The sequence below is a fragment of the Halichoerus grypus genome, chromosome 2 (genome assembly GCF_964656455.1).
Source record: "Halichoerus grypus chromosome 2, mHalGry1.hap1.1, whole genome shotgun sequence".
NCBI classification, from domain to species: Eukaryota; Metazoa; Chordata; class Mammalia; order Carnivora; family Phocidae; genus Halichoerus; species Halichoerus grypus.
In genome coordinates this window covers 95,405,761-95,426,664 of record NC_135713.1, presented here as the reverse complement: position 1 = coordinate 95,426,664, position 20,904 = coordinate 95,405,761, and the positions used below count along the sequence as shown (strand labels likewise).

Genomic DNA, 20,904 nt, shown 5'->3' with positions numbered 1-20,904 from the left:
GTACTGAAAAAGCCTGAAATAAATAATGTCTGAAAAGTTTCTGTGTGTGGTCAGAGACACAGAACCACAGATTCAAGAAGCCGAGTAAACCCCAAAGAGGATAAAGTCAAAAAAATGTACCCAAAGATGCATCCAACTTCTGAAAACAAAAAAAAAAAATTAAAAATCTTTAAAACAATGAAATAGAGATGACAGCTTAGCTATAGGGGGAAAACAGTTCTCATGACAGAAGATTTTTCATAAGGACCTATGGAGATGAGGAGGAATGGCACAACATGGAAAGTAAAGAACTGTCCAACAAAGTATTTGTTATCCACCGAAAATATTCTTTAGGAATGAAAAGGAAATCAAGGCATTCTCAGATGAAGAGGAAAATTAATAGAACTTGTCACTAGCATACCTGCCCTAAAAGAATAGCAAAGAAAGTTCTCTAAACAAAAAAGAAAATGATGAAAGAATTTTGGAAAACCAGGAAGAAAAAAAAACAATGAAAGTAAAATTGTGAGTAAACATATTTTCCTTCTACTCTTGAATTTCTTTAATTATGTTTGACAGTTGAAGTAAAAATTTTAACACTGTCTTATATGGTACTAAAATGTATATAGACAAAATACAATTGTATTATAAATGGGGTAGGTATGTGCAGGAAAGTAAGGTTTGCTGGAGATCAAAGTATAAATAAAAATGAAGCGCAGTTTTTATCAGTCAATTTGGACAGCATCAATCTTTTTCATTTTTGTCAGTTCAGTGAAACCCTGGGGAAAGAACTGTCTATCATACACTCTTTGGAGGGCAATTTGACAGTAGCTATCCATTTTAAATATCAACTATTGAGCCAGTAATCCCCCATCTGTTAAACCTATCTTGATGGAATAATCCATACAAAATACATAATAATGTGTGTACAAGGTTGTTTACAATAAGAGTATATATGCATATCCCTATGTTTGCCCATTTCAGAGAATACATAGCAAAAAATTAATAGTTTTTTTGTAGAGTAGCTACAAAAGTAGGGGTAGGTACATAGGCATATTTTACCTTACACCTTTTCTCTACTATATCCTAGTACATCATTTTCTAGGCATTGAGTCCAGATTCTTTGCATAGAAATAGATATTATTTATGTTTTTCTTTTTTTCTTAACAGGTCATATCATAGTATTTGTGGCAAACTACAATTTCCTTGTTTTCTTTGCATTGTATCTTGGAGATCCTGTTGTTCCTCAAGATACAGAACATTGCTGTAGTCAATATATGTGACCCTCTTTCATTCTTCGTAACTGCCATGTAGCATTCCTCACTAGGAGTGCAATTGCAGTTGATCTGTTTCCCCATTTGTAAAGATTCTGCTCTATGCACATGTTTAGTATTACAAGCCATGCTGCAGCAAAAACCCTTACATATATTTCTTCTGTAGTGATGCCTTTCTTAGGCTAGATAAAAGAAAATTAGAAATACTTGGTGAAAGACTAAATAATGTTAAATCTGATATTGCTAAATTCCCTCAAAAAGGCTGTATTCCTTTGTACTTTGCCTGAACCCCACTCTCCCATCTTTGCTATTTTATTCACTGCTTGACAAGTGGATAAGGTAACAACTTACCCAAAGTTATTCTGAGTGCTGCCTGAGGCTCCCTCAAGGTTATAGCCATCCTACGTTGTTTGTAGATGGTCTTACATTTTTGTAGATGTTGGTTCTGTGGTTTCCTCTTGAAGTCCAATTCCAGCTACCTTCTGTCTTCCAGGATCCCTCAGAGTTATTGATCCATATGCTTTCTTTTCTAACACTATAGTGAATAGCTTTAAAAGCCTATTTGTGAGATGTTACCATTAGGGGAACTCCATTATTTTTGGAGTTTCCTGTGAGTTTCTAATTATTTCAAAAAGAAGAAAGTATTTTTTAAAATACTTTGTCATTTCTAAGGATTTTAATTGAGAGCAGAAGTCTGGAACAAGTGCTTAGTTGATCATTTTTTTACTGTACTATTTTGTTTTGAATCATTACAAGACATATTTTTTAAATGGTAATAAAATTCCACATGCCTTTTTTTAAAAAGAATGGATGAGGTAGATTGACATATGTAGACATGAAATTTATAAAAATAATTTGATTTTTTGTATTAGTCCTTTTTAACAAGAAACTTATATTTCATTTCTAACATGAAAACAAAACCAGAGAATTGAAGTGAGTTACAAAGTTAAGTTTCAATAAAAAGATTCTCAAAAATGAATTGGAATAAATTTAAATTAGTTTTGTATTTAATCATTCTAAAGATACCAGTTTGTGTCTAGTTTTTGTAAATGTCGCCTATAAAAGTTCTCTTTAATGGTGATAACCTAGTAAAGCTTTGTTGATGAAACATCACCAAACTTTATGTAGAAATAAAGATAATAAATGATCAATCACAGCACTCCTTTTTTCAGGGATCCAGAGTTACAAATTAGTCAAGCATTTATCTTCCTTGGTCTGGGCCATCCATGGTGGGGTACTTGCTGGAGTAAAGATACTAGTCATTACTTTGAAGCATCTTCTGTTGTTACCACATGATAGCAATACTCAGTTCATCTCTTTGTATGTTTCAGAGCAATTCCATTTTATTATTACTCTTGTCACCCAGAGCCTTGGTAAAATTAAGCTTTCAAATGGGAAACTGGGCTTCTACCTGGTAAATGTACTTTCCCAAGTTTGGGATAAGCTGTGAGCTTGTACATGCTGTTCAATATAATGTCCACCTCCCAGTGAGGGTGTCCACATGCTATTTGGAAGGGAGGGCCCCTGGCAGTGTTCCAACTCAGTGTCTCCTGAGATGTACTCTGTTCTTGTGCTTTCTAAAATTAAGTGGGAAACTGTTACACATAAGTAATTCTGTTACTTGATCTTTCCCACAGGCTTGTTGGAAGGGACATAAACAACGGAAAGCATATTCGCGCAGGCGGCAAATGTTGATTGATAATACTGATTCCATTGTGAAGGTAAATATCCCTTCCTACCTTATCCAGTGCTTGACTTAAACCTTTCTCTTCATTTTAGTTTTGCTCCTGGAATACAGATTATAAAAAGAATACATAAGAGTCTTGAAGTCAGAATTAAGTCCCAGGTTTGAGTCCCATGTCCATTACTCAGCTGATCATCTTCAAGTCTGTTAAAACACCGTACCTGGCTCAGGTCCTTTACGTGGTTTTGAGAATCAAATGTGCAAGTATTTCATAACCTGTAAATGCTCTTTCTCTAAGAAATCCAAAATGATTATTTAAGCTCTGGGGGAAAACAGTGTTATTTCACATGCATCTTACCATATTTGCTAATAATATTTACAAAACTTAACGGTACAAAACTTTAGTTGTTAGGCAAATGTAAAACCAGTGACAAGAAGAAGTAGAACTAAATTAGGGCCTGTATGTGGGAGGTGAGCAGGTCTAACCCAGCTCTGGATCCAGGCTGATGGCTCTGAGTTTAGAAAAAGAAAAGGCCCTGGGGTACCCACTGCCCAGTGCTAAAAACCAGAGGACTGCCCAGAAATGAACTTGCAGACAATGTGGAAGTCCAGATTAGAGTTGGAATGGCAGGGCTGGAGAGAGATTGGAATCAAATGAAATTAATTCAAAAGACTTTTTAAACTGTGAAGGCATTGAATAACATCATCTAGATCCATTGTGCTCCTTAGTAATGTGCTGTGCTTGCCATGGATCACAAGCCTGTTGTCTCGGACAACTGTAGGTCCCAACTGGCCCCTCATGAGAACTCTGGACATGTTTTCCTGTAAGGACCTAAAGGATCCTGGATGCCTTTTAAGAGATGCTGGAAGAAACCCTGGACTTGGTTTTTGATTCCCTGACCTATTGCAACTGTCAGCAAAATGCCTTGCCCTCTTGGTTTTTATTTATTGAGATGAAAGCAAAATGGTACAAAGTTACATTACCTTCCCCACCAAAAGGTATAAAATGCTTTGAAGCCCTAGGAAAAAAGCAGTGAAAGAAGTAGGAGATGAAGATGAGGCTTAGGATGTTAATTACTTGGTGGGCTGCTCACTTTTACTTTTTTATCAAAAGACCAATGTTATCTTTAGAAAGACTGTGTGAAAAGCTTAAAGGTTGTTTAGTAATTGCCTTGGTTTCTCCATTTAACTCTTTTTTAGATTCAGTCCTGGTTCCGGATGATAGTAGCACGGAGGATATACCTTGCACGACTGCAGTATTTCAGAGATCATGTAAGAGACACGCAAGTGGATTTTCACCGTGGTTGAGAATGAGCTGAATGAATGCTTTGTTGAATGTTAACATTGAATGATTTCTATTAAATGGTGGCAATGTTTTTAGAAAAGAACCCAGTGGAAGACTGTTAGTATATTGTATATGTTGGCTGCATGGTGTTCCTATCTAGTCTTTGTATTAAATAGAATATTTTGTCAGTTCAGGAAGAGAAAATGAAATGTCTTCTTTCATAAATTTTTTTCATGCACTTGCTTCCTTTTGTCCTAAGACACACACCAAAGCTTTTAATTGGGTTAAGTGATATTTTCATATCTCCCCAGCTGCCTTTGGCTCAAGTTCTAAAACATCAGTGTCACTTAGTTGGATGGACAGTTGCAATCTACACGTCAGTAACCTAACATATTTTTTTTAAAAGTCCAGAGCTAAATGGTGGGAATGAACAGTAGGAGGAAACAACAGGTCTTAAGAATTCAAAGTGATAATATTTGGAGGCTTACTTTTTTTTATTCAGAACTCATGTTCAGAGTGAGACTTCACTATTTAGGACTGCATAGGAAATGTGTGAGAAGAAATGGATGTGGACCAGTAATGCCAAAGAGAAAAGATTCCAGATGAGAATTTTCCAGCACTGCTCGTAAAGCTTTTCTAACTGCTAACTGATAAACTTAAATAGAGGCCCACAGGAAGAATTTTTTTCAGGATCTTTAAAGAACAGATAAGTGAACATAGATTGAATCATCTAAATTTGGGGCTAAAATTCTTTTCCCTTTTAGATCTCTTTATAAACAGTCCCATACAATCTTGTCAATACTTTTAGCTAACTTAGCTGACCCTTTCTCTGCAAAGAAAATGCAAAAAATAAACATTGAATACACTCCCTCTAAATATTGCCAGTTCTAAATAGTTTTTGTTCTTTAAAAAAAAAAGATTTTATTTTTGAGAGTGTCCGGTGAGGGAGGGAGGGAGCCGCGAGTCCTTCGCTAGGGAAAGACCAAAGACTAGCTTGTAGGAAAAACCAGTAGAAGCCATGTTTTGGAGACCTGTATTAGAGGCATTGCATGAGTTTGTAAGACATGAGTCTGAAATAGCCAGCAACTTGGTTCTTGAAAGATCTCTGAACCATGTGCAGCTACTTGAGCAAGTGGGTCGGGACCCCATCATGAAACAGGTGGGAGGGGAAAACCCAGTCACAGTATCTTCTCTAGCAGCGAATGAGATGCGGCGGTCAGGGGAGAGTGAAGCACACCAAATGGGTGATGTCAGGCAGAAGACAACATGGCATAGAATATCAGTATTCCAACCAGGCATGGTGTATCACCATGGTATATCAGTATGTGGAATGGGGTCCCGAATTTATGGGGAAAGGAAAGGAGACTATGGTGAATACACAGATGAAAATAACATGAGGTGACAAGCAACACAGTCAACAGTTGATAACATAATCTGAGTGACCAGGGGCGCCTGGGCGGCTCAGCTAGCTGAGCGTCTGACTCTTGATTTCAGCTCAGGTCATGATCTCAGTGTGGTGGGATCGAGCCACGCGTCAGGCTCCATGCTCAGCTGGGAGTCTGCTATTTTCTCTCTCTCTAACATAAATAAATTAATTAATTAAAATTCTGAGTGACCAGACCAAAGACAAGGGATAGAGTGGATGGTTCTTCCTTGGCCATTGTTTGGTACAGTCTCATTTCCAAATCATGTGTAGTCTTTGTAGTTCCTAAGGACAAGAATTAAAATATTCTTTTATATAAAATGAAAAAAAAAAAACATTTTAAGTAATCTCTACACCCAAACGGGGCTCGAACTTAAAACCCTGAGATCAAGAGTCATATGCTCCACCACCTGAGCCAACCAAGTGCCCCTAAATAATGTCCATTCCTAAATACTGACAGTTCTTAAGTAGTTCTGAATTCTACAATCGTGGAATAGATGGGCCTTGGGAAGATCATGACTGGTCTCATTCTTTTGCAGAAAAATGAAATTGTGAAAATTCAGTCACTACTGAGAGCAAACAAAGCTAGAGATGACTACAAAACATTGGGTAAGTAGGAGGACAGATCTTCCTCCACTAACAATGGGGTTACGTCCTAATAAGTCCATCATAAGTTGGACAATATCCTAAGTCGAAAATGCATTTAACACACCTAATAGATGGAACATCACAGCTTAGCCTGGCCTGCCTTAAGTGTGCTCAGAGCGCTTATATTAGCTTACAGTTGGGCAAATCACCTAACACAAAGCCTATTTTATAGTGAAGAGTTGACTATCTCGTGTTACTTATTGAATACCACACTGCAAGTGAAAAACAGAATGGTCGTGATTGTAGGTATGGGTTGTTTACCCTGGTGATCACATGGCTGACGGGGCTCTGGCTCACTGCTGCCACCCAGCATCAGAAGAGAGCATCCTATGGCATGATGCTAGCCTGGGAAAAGATGCAAATTCAAAATTCAAAGTACTTTTCTAATTGAATGTGTATGGCATTTGCACCATCATGAAGTCAAAACATTGTAAGTCGAGCCATTGCTTGCTGGGGATCATCTATATTCTGAAACAAAGTATGGGTTCCTTATAAACAAGGCAAAAACAAAAACATCTTAGTCACTTTAGAGGCCACTCCAGGAACAGAAGTTGTCCAGTGTTTCCAGTAAGTTTTGACCATCTCAGACCCCAGGTTCTGAACTGGTGCACAGAGGAACATTGATGGCAGGAAATGGGCCTTCCTGTTATAAGTGAAAGGGGTAGGTAGAGTGGATATGATTTCTTCAGAAAGAATGGAATTGGTATAAATGCTGATATTTTTATATTAAATTTGAGCTAGAGTCAGAAATCTAATGCAAAAGAGTTAGCCAGAAGATAAGCTTATATTTGAACTGTTTAATCTGTTTTGTTGGCCTACAATTTTTTCCCCTCGTTTTAAGAATAAAACATGTTTGTATAAGAAATTTTGGAAACATGAATAAGAAGGAAAAAATATGAATAAGAAGGGAAAAAGCTCATCTCCTAAAGATGACTATGAACATCTTCCTGTAATTTCATTCTAGACTTTCCATGGTCCCTATAGTTTTTAAAATATTTTTTATTATAATACTAATATATGCCATTTTTAGAAAGTTTTGAAACAGCAAAATAAAAATCACCCAGAAATAACATTGACATTTTGCAACTATTTACAATCCCAACTTTGCATATGTTCTTCTGTTCTTTACAAAGTGAACATCTTTCTTTTTATATGCTGAATTTTTAACATTCTTACTATCACAAGAACATGTGATAGATTAAGAACTTGCTGATAAACTTACTAGTATTGCACAAACTTTTTAAATATTTTGCTTAGTCATTCTGAATTAGTTTTGAGAGGGTAAAGAAAAATCATGACTTGTGCATCTTAGTCATGAAAATGGCCATTATACTGTATCTACCTCTGTCTTGCTTCTTCTTATTTTTTGGAGGAAGTCAAACTTGAGTAATGTAACCAGCACAGTGCCTAGGAAGTAGTTTAGCTAGTGCCATTTATTGCCTAAAGTCTATCTGAGTTTTGAGATGAAATATATGGCTCAAGAAAGGTTTTCCCTGGTACTTGTTAAGGAAAAACCTCAGGCCAGGTTCTGCCTCCAGCCTGCAGAATGTATTGGATTACACATCATTCTGCTGGATTCCAGAATAACCTGTGCAAGCTAAGTAAGGAAAGGCCAGCTAGTCTTTTCAGGGCCACACTTCTCCATTGTTGAATTAATGAGATTCATCTTTCAGTTGGTGGATACCTTTAAGTGTTTTACAAGAAGGCTAAATAGGGATTTTGTTTTCTGAGCCCTAACACACTAAAACAGGTTTGCTACTGCCTTTGCTCATGAAAGACAATTTAAGAATAAATTTTCCAAATGAACACAGGCTGCTTTTTGTTTCATTCTAGGTAACATGTTTTTGTGGTCAGTTGGGGGGATGCTTTTCACTTGCTTACATTTTTTTTAGTTGTTATTTATTGGAGAGAGAAAGAGCATGAGAGGAGGAAGGGGCAGAAGGAGAGGGAGAGAGAGAATCTCAAACAGACTCTGCGCTGAGCACCAAGCCTGGTGCAGGGCTCGATCTCATGACCCTGAGATCATGACCTGAGCCGAAATCAAGAATCGGACACTTAACCAGCTGAGCCACCCAGGCGCCCCTTTACATTTTTTTTTAAATTAGAAGACAAAAGAAATTCCAATTAAAAAGTCCAGGTGATCTTATGTTAAAGCATAGAAGGTAGATAGAAACTATGTTAGTGAGTAACTTAGATCTAAGCTGCTCTGGGCTTTAGCAAATAGGGTGGTTTTGTTGTAACTGAAATGTAAATTTTCATTTCTTTCTCAATTCACCATCTTTGTCAGACTAAGGCATTTTTTTAAAGATTTTATTTATTTATTTGAGGGGGAGAGAGATAGAGAGAGAGCATGAGCAGGGGGTAGAGGGAGAAGCAGACTGATCAGGGAGCCTGACATGGGGCTTGATCCCAGGACCCTGAGATCATGACCTGAGCAGAAGGCAGATGCTTAACCAACTGAGCCACCCAGGCACCCCAAGACTAAGGCATTTTTAATCTGAAAAAAAAAGTCACTTTTATTAGTCTGTCATCATCCATTTTCACCCATTCCTTCTGGAAAGGCTTTGAGTAACTTCAGACTTGGAAGTTGCTGCAACTGTGATTTGGCCACTTGTCAGTGCTAACTATCACGTTAGGTGATTCTCTGAAACTAAAATACCCCAAAGTGATTCCCAGCCTGAAGATGTCACAAGCCTACTGTTGACAGAGGAAATATTAAATTTGGGCCATAATAATTAGTAAAGCTAAAATACTAATTTGTTTCTAACGTGTTTATTGGCACATACAGAGATAAGCAATCCTTAGGAGCAGAGAGAGAGAATTTGTGACCAAATGAGCTGGCTCGTGTTCTCCCAACTTAGCTACATACACATGAGCTCTGGAGCATCACTCAGGCTTTTTCTGAAATGGCCATGTCATTAGCAATGTCTTTGTTAGAAATGGTAGAAAATAAATTCACATGTGCTTCAGTGATCAGGAAAAGAAGGGTTCCAAGAGCCAAAGTAATTTCTCCAATAAAGCCCATCAGAAGTGGCAAAATACTAATATAGATGCCCCTAGATTTGGTTGTTCATGTGGGGTTCATGCTGTTAGTTCTTTGTGTTGTTGGTTTAACTCTTTTTATTTCTTGAATGTCAAAACACCCCAGAACCAAGCTGGAAGTAAAAAGAAGATGGATTAGGGATTCAGTGTAAAGGAGAGGATGGGGATGGAAGTCACCACAATGGGGCTGAGCTTTTTCAAGTCATCTTCATGTTGTTGTAACATTCATCCCTGAAGGTCCAGATCGTTTATTCTTACATTGACCCAGTGTTCACTAAAACACTTGAACAAATGTATTTTTTGTGAAGTCAGAGTGCCAGGGAATTAAAGCATAATTAATGTTCAAAGCACTGAGGGGAAACTCTTTTAGAATTTAGAACCCCCTCTCAACAGCTGAGGCTGGTCTCCCAGGCTCTGAGTGCCCTCACTTGGACTGTGCTGAAAGGACAAGGATCAAATTTCAATTTCTAAAATCCTTTTATTTGTGCCACATAGAATGTGCATTCCACTTGTCATTCCATTGGCTCCTGTCTGCTCTTACAGGTCTCCCCTCATTGACTTTTTCTAATTCACCTTTCACCTAATTCCTGCTCTCTCCCCCATGGTCTTTTGGGCTGAGAGAAGCCACTTTCTGTTTCCTCTAGCAAGAACAGAAATCGCTTATCTGGCTCAGCCACAAGGTCTCAGAGATAACTCCGTTAACATGCATTCTCAAGTGCCTCATCAATAAGGCACAGATAGGTAGAACTGTCTTCTCCGTGGGAGAGTCCTGGAAGCAGTGTGGGAGAAGGCTGATAAATGAGAATTAGATAACGAGAAGACAGACCAGATGGCGTTGGCGTGCGGTTATTTACATGATCAGGTTCCCTGTCCAGATTTGACATGGGCAGAATGAGTCACTCCAGTGACCAAGTACTTCCGTTGCTGTATTTTTATAGTAATGCTTTAGTGAAATACCTGATTCCTCTCCTATTGATGATAGTTCCAAACATGCCTAATTAAAGCATGCCTCTTCCTTTCCCCACAGTTGGCTCGGAAAACCCACCGTTAACGGTGATCCGAAAATTTGTACACCTATTGGACCAAAGTAACTTGGATTTCCAGGAAGAGCTGGAGGTAGCACGGTTAAGAGAAGAAGTGGTGACCAAGATCAGAGGCAACCAACAGCTCGAGAAAGACCTGAACTTGATGGACATCAAGATCGGGCTCCTGGTGAAGAACAGGATCACACTGGAGGTCAGTGCTGTCTGTGGGGCCTCCAGCTCCCAGAAGAGAGAAGGGGCCCTTGTATTTGCCCGCAACACCCTTGTCCAGCTAAACTCATCAGGAATCCAGGATATGTTGTCCAAATTCACTGACCATCTTTCTCATGGTTCTCAGACCTGCAAAATTTTAGGCCCCCGCCCCTTATAACATATTTTGTAAGACTTCTTTACCCTTCTGAAATGAATAGTATATGAAACAAAGCCTACTTGCATATGTACCTTCACAATGAGGCTAAGGCCTTTCCGTGAATATAAAAAAGTCACTGATAATAAAAGCATGGTTTTCAACATGAAAGTACGTGGGCTCAGTGCCCTTGGAAGATGTGATCAAGTTGCCTGAGGCTTGAGCCTCTTCCCAGAGTACCCACACTGAACAAAGTACTAATAGCTGCAGATGAGACTGATGCTTGCGAGTGGGGGAACTGTCAGTGATTTCATTTTCAGAGTGGAAAACAACTCTTTGTAAAGTTCAGAATAAGCCTGTCACTCTCCCCCCCTCCCCCCCCCCCACAGAATTACAGTCCTAGAAAAGTCCGGGTATGTTAAAATTGGGGAGAAATGTATCTTGCTTCTATCTAAAGCAATTAGTTTTTAGGCTCAAATAATCACAGAATTTCGACCTACATGAATGACCAACAGGACATTGAAAAATCCAGCCGTGCGAAATGTGGAGAATTTACGCAGGACTGTCCTACAAATTGCAGGACAGCAAAGCATCCCTGCCCCTACCCACTAGAAACCAGTAGTAGCTTCCAGTTGTTAGGATGTTAAAAACAAAACAAAACAAAACAAAAAAACACCTTTTCGGGGTGCCTGGTGGCTCAGTCGGTTGGAGGTCCAACTCTTGATTCCAGCTCAGGTCATGATCTCAGGGTCGTGAGATCAAGCCCTTCATCGGGCTAGGCGCTCAATGCACAGTCTGCTTGAGATTCTCTCTCTCCCTCCCCCTGCCCCTCCCCCCACTCACACATACACACTCTCTCTCTCCTTAAATAAAAAAATTCCATCTTTAAAATAACAAACACCTTTACACATTTTCAAAATGGCCCCTACAGAGTGGACTGCCCCCAAAACAGCCTCTAAGTAACTAATGCTATAGTTTTGTATCTGTATGAAAACTGCTTATTTCAGAGCTCTCTCAAACCATGTGAAAAGTTTCATTTTTACCCAAGAAAAGAGATTGGTAGTGTAAGAGGTCTCTCCATGTCCCTGTTCCAGTGCCACATCAGTTTTCAGAAAACGGATAGGTTGGGAGGGGCATGGGAAGCTAACCTTCTGGAAACTCAGAGAAAGCTACCATGGGTCAAACATAGAGTGCCATCTGCCACGGACTTGAGTCTGTGGTTCTGGAAAACTGGGAAATGCGCGGCTCAGGAGGCCAGCAGAGAAGTGGATGTGAATGCCCCACTCTTGTCTCTGGCCCTCAGAGAGAAATAGTGAAATAGTGCATAGAAAATAAGGAAAATAGAGCAGTTTATAAAATAGGAAATGATGGTCTTTTCTAACTATTAAGTACAATTTAAGTGTTCTGTATTAAGTCTGTTTTTATCATTTTATCCAGAAAAAGAGTACTTTTCTCCTTTTAAAAAAAAATGTGTTTGTATCATTTGACAAACATGAGAATTTGTAAAGTATAATATATTCCAGAAGGTCCTTCAGAAAATGCCTTTTATAGCCTTCAACTGCTGTTTTACCCTACTCCATAAAGTTGTAAACAGGAAATGCCTTGCCTTTTAAAATAAAGGCTAATTGCAAAACACTGAATAGTAGATGTAACATGTAGCTTGTTATTCATGTGGAAAATGAAATCATGGCAAATTTTCAGGTCCTTATGAATGTTTAAGATTTTTTAAAACTATTCCCAATTGATGGCATTGTGAATAGGAGCTAATTTTTCAACTTACCTTTTCAAATACCAAATATTGATTACTTATTGGAAATTAAGTTAATGATTATTAAGTATATGGTCTTATTACTGATAGTAGTATTTTTAGTTTGATGATAAGAATAGTACAGTTGAAGCTTTATAGTAGTGAAAAAGTGAGAAACAACCCAAACATAAAAACAATAAACAGAGAACAACAGAATTAGTTTAACATCTACGTTACATACCCACTAAAAATAATTTTTCAAAGAACATTTTTAAGGGCAGGGGGAAATGTTTGCAATACAAGAGAGAAGACAGTTACTTAAAACAGTACAATTTCATTTGTTGTGAAATATATATATATATTTTACTTAAAGCTAGAAAAAAAGTTAAGTGATTTTTCTTTGGGGGGCTGGTAAAATTAAACTTCTGAGATTCTTTTTTTTTTTTTAATACTGAGCATGTTGGGACGCCTGGGTGGCTCAGTCCATTAAGCATCTGCTTTCGGCTCAGGTCCTGATCCTGGGGTCTGGGATCGAGCCCCCGCTGGGCTCTCTGCTCAGCAGGGAGTCTGCTTCTCCCTCTCCCGCTGCCTGTAGCTCCCCCTGCTTGTGCTCTCTCTCCCTGTCTCTCTGTCAAGTAAATAAATAAGACCATTTAAATGCATACATACATACATACTTACATACTGAGCATGTGTTTAGTTAGGAAAGAAAGGTTTTTAAAGGAAGTAGCTTAGTTTACAAAGAACAACTCCAGCTCTAAAATTTGTCTAAAATTGATGTTCCTCTCCTGGCCGCTCGGTTGGTACAGCATGCAGCTCTCAATCTGGGGGTCATGAATTCAAGCCCCATGTTGGGCAGAGACCTTACAAATAAATAAATAAATAAAAATAAAATAAAATTGGCATTCCTCCTATAAATCACAGAAAGTCAGTGGGTGAATGAAATGGCTAACATTGGTTTTAGGCAAAAAAAAAAAATGGCTTAGAGATGGAGACAAAGCAACTGAAGTAGAAGTTTCTTAGAGAAGTAGGGAGGAAGAAAGGTATAAATTCAAACAAGCTTGAAAGAAAATCTGAATAGAAAGTAAAAGTAATCTTGGGGCACCTGGGTGGCTCAGTTGGTTAAGTGTCCAACTCTTGATTTCAGCTTAGGTCATGATCTCAGGGTCGTGGGATCGAGCCCTGCATCCGACTCCACACTGGGCGGGGGGGGGAGTTGCCGCTTGAGATTCTCCCTGTCCCTCTGCCGCCACCCCTCTCTGCACTCACACGAGTGCACGCGCTCTCTAAAATAAGCAAATAAATCTTTTTAAAAAAGAAAAAATAAAGTAAAAGGAATCTTGAACCCCTGAAATACTCATTGATGAATGTGGTGTGTAATAGGAGTGCAGACCTTGAGGCCAGGGCTACCGAAAACCCAGGGGAAGACTAATTTTACAGCTTAATTGTACCACTTCACTGTGGATATAAGCATGTTTCCTTGGGCATGTTTCTTAACCTCTCTGAGCCTTGTTTTCACTGGAAAATGTGCTAAATGCTTCCCATATGTTGTTTTTAACCTTCACAGCAACTGAGACTGCAATCATTAAGCCCATTTTATAGATTTAGGAAACAGGCTTAGAGAGGTTAACCTGTACAAGGTGGCAAAGCTAACAACACTGTGCAGCTACCCCTACTTTCATGTCTCCAAAGCCCAAACCCCCTTCTGTGGGTTGTCTTTTTATTTCATTAGTAGTGTCCTTTGAAGCCAAAGGTTTTACTTTTTATGAAGTCCAGTTTATTTTTTCTTTTGTCACTAGTACTTTTGATGTCATATGTAAGAAACCATTGCCTAATCCAAAGGGACAAAGATTTATGTCTAGGTTTTCTTTCAAAAGTTTTATAGTTTTAGCTCCTACCTTTAGTTCTTTGATCTCTTTTGAGTTAATTTTTGTTTATGGTATGAAGTCAGGGTGTGACTTCTTTCTTGTAAATGTGGATATCCGGTTATCCCAGAATCATTTGTTGAAAAGACCATTCTTTCCCTATTGAAATGTATTGGTGCCTACATTTCATCTTAAGAACAGCTAAGTACAGCTTTAGAGAACAAATATTACAAAAGCCAAATTCACCTGCAAGCTGAGTTTCCTTAATGTAACATTCTCTCCTTTGTTTCTTCCTAAGGGAAATGTGGAAAATTAATCTTTCCAACACATGTGTTTTGAGGTGTGTGTGAAGGGAGGAGGTAAAAAACAGCAGAATAAAAAGTAATCATTTCATAAATTTTTTCCAGGATGTAATTTCACACAGAACGAAGCTGAATAAGAAAAAAGGTGGAGAAATGCAAATACTGAATAACACTGACAACCAGGGAATTAAAAGTTTAAGTAAGGAGAGAAGAAAAACACTAGAAACATACCAGCAGCTGTTTTATCTTTTACAGGTGAGAACAATTGCTTTCACTAAAAGCTTTGGATCAATACTATATTCCTTGTTGGTGGTTTATAATGGATCTTTTCCCAATGTAAAGTTGTAGTCGCTGACATGTTTGAGCTACTACTAAGTACCAAGTACTATTCTGGATGCTTTACATACATCATATTTTTTAATTCTTACCACAACCCTCAGAACACAATAATTATTGTTATTCCCATACTATAGATGAGAAAACTGAGATGCAGCCAGTAAATGGTAAAGCTAAGGGTATTGGAACCCAAGCAGTTTGACTTTGGAGCCCTTGCTTCTGAGACTGTTATATTACAGTTATGTGCAGAGACAGTATAAACCTAGTCATAAAATAAGCAGATGCTGTCAGCCATGAAAAAATTAAAGTATGTGCAAAATGGATCTTTACCTGAACCAGCCTGCCCTTCTTTGGAGAATAGAACCAGAGAGTTTGGATTAGGGCAGTAGGGCATCTTTTTGATTTCCTTATTTTCATGGCATTACTACGATGTCAATGAACAGTCATTTTCCACTGCTTCCAGGGTGCAGGTGAGAATAAGTTCAACTGCTTATGGTTGAACTGTGGTGGACCAGTTACTGTTTTGGTTAATCACTAATTCACCTTAACTGTCCTACCAGCACATCCACTTAGTCCCAAAGGAAAGTGAGTAAGCACTGAGTAAGTAAGCAAAGCAAAGTTTATCACTTTGTTTAGTGATAAACAAAGCCTTCCCTTTGGCAGGACAATTTTCCCTGAAAAGGTGGCTCAGCAGTTCTTCCTAGAGTCAGGTGTCCCTTTGTGTGGGGGGGATGCTGCTGCTGTTGGTGGTGACTCCCTCAAGGCCTGAAGGTCCCTGAATCTTTCCTTGGGGACCACGCTGACATTAGGTATACAGAGAACATGTTACCCAAACCATGAATGAGGTGTGGTTTGCCACATGGAAGAAGTTACATTAATTTTAGTACAGATGAGAATTCTCAGTCTGGAGTGACTGGCGAGCAGGTGTAGTACCACAGATGGCCACGATGTGGCAGCATAGAAGAAAAATGTTAAAACAGTATTATTGTTCATAGAATCCATTGCTTAATTAACCCCAGCAAACCTTCCAGAAAGACAAGGGGCTCCCACTGGGTAGGGAAGGGCTTTTGTCTACCTAAATTAGAATAGTAGTCATCCACCAGTTGGAAATTTAATCTTAGGCATTTATTTGTTTTGACCTCCATGAACCTCCCAAATGTATGAGGCTTCTTTAGGATTTAGTTTCTCGTGGTAGATTTTGATAGAATTTGTGTCCTAAGAAAAGTGAAACTGTGGTCATTGGCCTAAGACTTGTATTTTTTACCTTGTTCTGTAAGTGGAGACCCATGAATGGAAAGGGTAAAAAAATGCAGGAACATCTTGAGAATAATTCCACCACTTTATTCCCCAAACAACCCAAAACTGCTAGTCCCAGAGCTCTACCATTCAGTTGTACCGAGTGAAGTGTCTCTTGAACTCATGTAATTTTCTTTACCTTTTCTCGGAGACATTAGCCTGAGATCATCGAGGAAACTACAGAAAAGCAAATGGTCTAGATTCCTTTGGCCTTTGAATGATGCCTTGGCAAGAAGTCTGAGCCAAAGCACAGGTCAGCTAGTAAAGGTTTTGCTTTGCGTTTGCCTCTTCAGTCTCAGCCTCCATGGAAAGTGTTCAGGTCATCTGGGAGGCATGAGGAGTAGGCTTTTTAGCTTTAGAGTGAGTTTCCTTTCTCCTAATCCCATATGCTTAGTGTGGGAAAAGAATCACTGCAGAACTGTAAAGAAAACGTCCTCAGCTACTGCTTCATAAAGTTTCAGACAATCATGATGAGCTTGAAAGTAAACCTAAGTAGTAAGGTAAACTAGAATTTGGATTTTCCTTAAAAACTTTAAAGCCAAACTGCTTGAGTGTATTAAATGAAGACTAGTTTCCACATATGGAAAATTTTCTTTTCTCATCAGCAGGAAGATGAAGAGTAGAGATATTTAATTTCTCTATGTAAATATTTTCCTCTATAACCTAAGTAGTAGTTGTTTTCCTCTAACCTCATCTGGTTGGTGTAGCTCCTGGAGAAAACCCATATTACATGAAGGCTACTGGTGTATCTCAGAAACTCCATCCTCAGAAGAGTCCTCAGGAATCCACGTCAATTTTTTTTTTAATTCTTGAGTTTTAAGTTGTCTTTTTTTTTTTTTTCTGTCACTTTCTTATGCCATTTCATCCATCAGCTATCCTGACCTTCACCCCTCCCTTCAGACTCCGCACCTCACTTCTACCTTCTCTCTCCTTGTAAAACATCCTGGCCATCCCACTGTCTCTACATGTAAATGTATCCTTTTCTTTTTCTTTCTAGTCTCAGAATATGGGACGTATTTCCTTCTGTTCATTCATTAGTCCTTCTAGAATAATCTATGTAGCTGGTCTCTTGGTTCATTATTGCCAGTCTCTTCAGATACCGGATTCTATTGGCCAAGCCCTCTCTCTTCTGTGTCTCTACATTAAATATTAATATGTAGCCTGAAATGGTTAACAGTGTATAATGTATATAATATAACTATATTTCATTAAATATATAGCATATAAAACTTAAATCCTATTGTAGCTTTATAATATAACTTCCTATAGTATTCATTTTAGCTGACACCTTTTAAAGTCTTATTATGTGTCAGATACTCCACTATATGCTTTATACATATTAAAGGGAATCGGGTACTCCTCTCTGTTTTAATAATATATTAACATACAGTTTTGTGGGGGACTTTTTCCTTCTTCCCTCTTTTCTTTTAGACCAATCCTTTATACCTGGCTAAGCTGATTTTCCAGATGCCACAGAATAAGTCAACTAAATTTATGGACACTGTTATTTTCACACTATACAATTACGCTTCCAATCAGCGAGAAGAATATCTACTCCTCAAGCTTTTTAAGACTGCTCTGGAGGAAGAAATAAAGTATGTATATAAATATATATGTAAAAATATCAATGAATAGATCATTTTAGTGGCAGCTATCTCTGATTTACTAAAATAGTATTTAAATTATTCTTGTAAGTTACTCGTATATGTTCAAGTATATCAATTCACTTAAGAAATTTCTACGTCACTATAGGTATTTCCTGGTACAGCTTTCTCCCACCAGTGATAGCTTTTTTAGAGCTAAATTATTTTTGATTTTGCAAGTAAACAGCAACTTGAAAATCAAAGGCTTTTTTGAAAGTCAGTGGAAAAAATTTAACTTAATTAAAATTCTGTGAGTAATAAAGCTGTAAACAGATGGGGATAATAGTCTCTGCCAAAAAGTCTTCTTTTACTTCTCTTACTGAAACTTAAACTGATTTTTGCTGATTTATTTTCTGATTCATTTAATGTAAAAAGGAATGTGCAGATGCCTATATTAAAGGGGCCAAAAGAATACAGGAAAAATGCCCTTAGCCAACAAGATGGATCTCAGCTGCCTTCCTGGCTTCTTATAACTTGAGCTCTACTGGTTCCTATGGATCTCAGAAGCATATTAGCTAGGAACCTCTGCCCTCAGGGTATCTGTAAGCCAGCCTGAGAAATAGGATACATGAGAAATAGGAATGTGTGCACTGGAATAAATAAGTACTAATGAATGACACACACAGTGTAACAGATCAGAGGGATGGAGAGAGAAGTTCCAGTTCCAGTTACAATTGTAATAGCAATTTAACAATGTAATGGGACCGACACAGCTACACTTATGGGGAACATAGCATAGTGTATAAACTTGTCAAATCACTAAGTTGTACACCTGAAACTAATGTAATGTGTGTCAACTCTACTCAAAAGATAATAAATAAGAAAGGGAGGAAGGTAGAAAAGTTCCAGTTAGGTCGGCCGATAAAGACTTTAGGGAGAGGGGCGCCTGGGTGGCTCAGATGGTTAAGTGTCTGCCTTCAGCTCAGGTCATGATCCCAGGGTCCTGGGATCGAGCCCCACATTGGGCTCCTGGCTCAGTGGGGAGCCTGCTTCACCCTCTGCCTCTGCCTCTCCCCCTGCTCATGCTCTCTCTCTCTCTCTCTATCTCTGTGTCTCAAATGACTAAATAAAATCTTTAAAGAAAAAAAAAATTAAAAAAAAAAGACTTTAGGGAGAGGAAGTAGTTGATCCAAATCCTTCAAGAATATCTACAGTTTTTTATAAGAAGAAATGGAAAAGGGAAATAAGAAACAATATTGACAGAAAGAGCATGGGCCAAAATTGGTGAAAGAACGTAGGATCAATCTCGCCAAAATGTGATTTAACTAGTCACGAACAGGAGATGGAGCTAGAAAGATAGGTTGGGCCAGATCACGGGAGCCACTGAGCCCAGGCCCAAGTGCTGAGGCACTGTTCACTTCCTTGGAAGCCCTGAAAGGTCTTCGAGCAGAGTATAGACATGGCCACGCGAGGTTTCTAGAGGATCGATCTGCTGCTGTTTATGAACAGAATAAAGGGCAGCTGCACGGGTCAGAGAAATAGGGGAGTCAGAAGGAAAAAAATAGAGTTTGGATTTTTAACACAATGAGTATGAGCTACAGGTATAGAACGTGAAGGGGAAAATGTCCAGCAGAAAATCAGAAATCCAAAACCGATTTCCAGGAAAGAGACATGGATTAGACGCTGAGCTCAGAGGACAAGTTCCAAGGAGATGGTCGTTGAGATTGCACATATGAGTGAGGTCTGAGGGTAGATCATGTAGAAAGATGTGAGAGCGAACAGTTAAAATGTGGGGAAAGGAGCCAACAAAGGAAACCAAGGGAACAACTGGGTAAGATGAGGACTGGAATACAGCACTCTGAGACGCTGAGGGGAAAGGGGGTACACAGGGAGCACGTGGTCACGTGGGAGGGTGAGAGGCTGCACGGAGATGAAAGGGAGGCGGGTCAGGGAAGCTCACAGGAATTGGCAATCAGCAGTCAAGAGCAACTCTCTCCCCCCATGTGAGGTAGCCAGAAGCTTCCCTGAGGAGAATTTGAGTGTGATTTGAAGAAGTGGATTTAGTTCATTGAATTGAGAACGTTGTTTTTGAAATGTGGTAACTAGATGGGACACAGTACTTGCACGGTGGCCCCCTGGCTTCTTCTTAGTGTCAGTCCATTTTTAGTTCCTTCCTGCCTTCTAGATCGAAATTAAAGCCGAGCACTTATTTTTACATCCTCGAGTCCCTCGCATAACGAACACACATCTTACAAATGATTGCTTGCTTTTAAACCATGCCGCCCTTGATTTTCATGGAGGAAGTAGAGCCCCATGAAGTCCTTGCCCACCACAGAGAACATAGGCTGTTTAAAACTCTGTCCATACAGGCAACCCATTTGTTTTGGTCTGGGCTTCTTTTAGATCAAAGGTGGATCAGGTACAGGACATAGTGACTGGGAACCCCACGGTCATCAAGATGGTTGTGAGCTTCAACAGAGGTGCCCGAGGACAGAACACGCTGCGCCAGCTCCTGGCTCCGGTGGTGAAAGAGATCCTGGACGACAAGTCCCTGACCATCAACACGAGCCCTGTAGAGGTGTACAAGGCTTGGGTGAACCAACTAGAAACACAGACTGGAGAAGCCAGGTACCTGAGCCCGGAAGATGTTGGTTTTCAGTCATGTTTTGTGATCATTTTTACATGGTTATGATATATATCCTCTTAAACTCTCTTAAAAGAACAAAATTTACTGTCCAGAGGCAGTTTTCAACTGAAGATGTTCCCTCCTTTAATGTACCCACGCAGGCCATGTTCTTGGACCCTTGCGCATCTCGGTATGACATGGTACTTTCAAATTTCAGTACTGGTTGATCCCCAAAGCCACAACTGCTGTAATTCTCTCCCTTGGTTGCTCTGTGTGTGTTTCTAAACCTAGACCTAGAAATAGTACAGACTTTCTCTTCACCTGATGATACATACTTTTTTACAGTTACCAAGTGAGTAAGTTTCCTGTGTAAGCATTAATAAGCCAGGTAGGATAGGCTTATTCTGGGTGGTAGTTAGTAAATCTAA

The 20,904-nt window shown here is 39.0% G+C and overlaps 1 protein-coding gene across 3 annotated transcripts in view; it reads left to right on the top strand.

Moving 5' to 3' along the window:
- IQGAP2 (IQ motif containing GTPase activating protein 2) overlaps positions 1-20,904 on the top strand; it is a 287,293-nt gene that overhangs the window by 229,611 nt on the left and 36,778 nt on the right. For all 3 annotated transcript variants that reach the window (XM_078067166.1, XM_078067167.1, XM_078067165.1), the window contains 7 exons: positions 2,888-2,971; positions 4,135-4,206; positions 6,182-6,251; positions 10,360-10,568; positions 14,741-14,890; positions 17,699-17,862; positions 20,254-20,478. In XM_078067166.1, the coding sequence (XP_077923292.1) occupies positions 2,888-2,971; positions 4,135-4,206; positions 6,182-6,251; positions 10,360-10,568; positions 14,741-14,890; positions 17,699-17,862; positions 20,254-20,478 (974 nt within the window). The remainder of the gene's footprint in view (positions 1-2,887; positions 2,972-4,134; positions 4,207-6,181; positions 6,252-10,359; positions 10,569-14,740; positions 14,891-17,698; positions 17,863-20,253; positions 20,479-20,904) is intronic.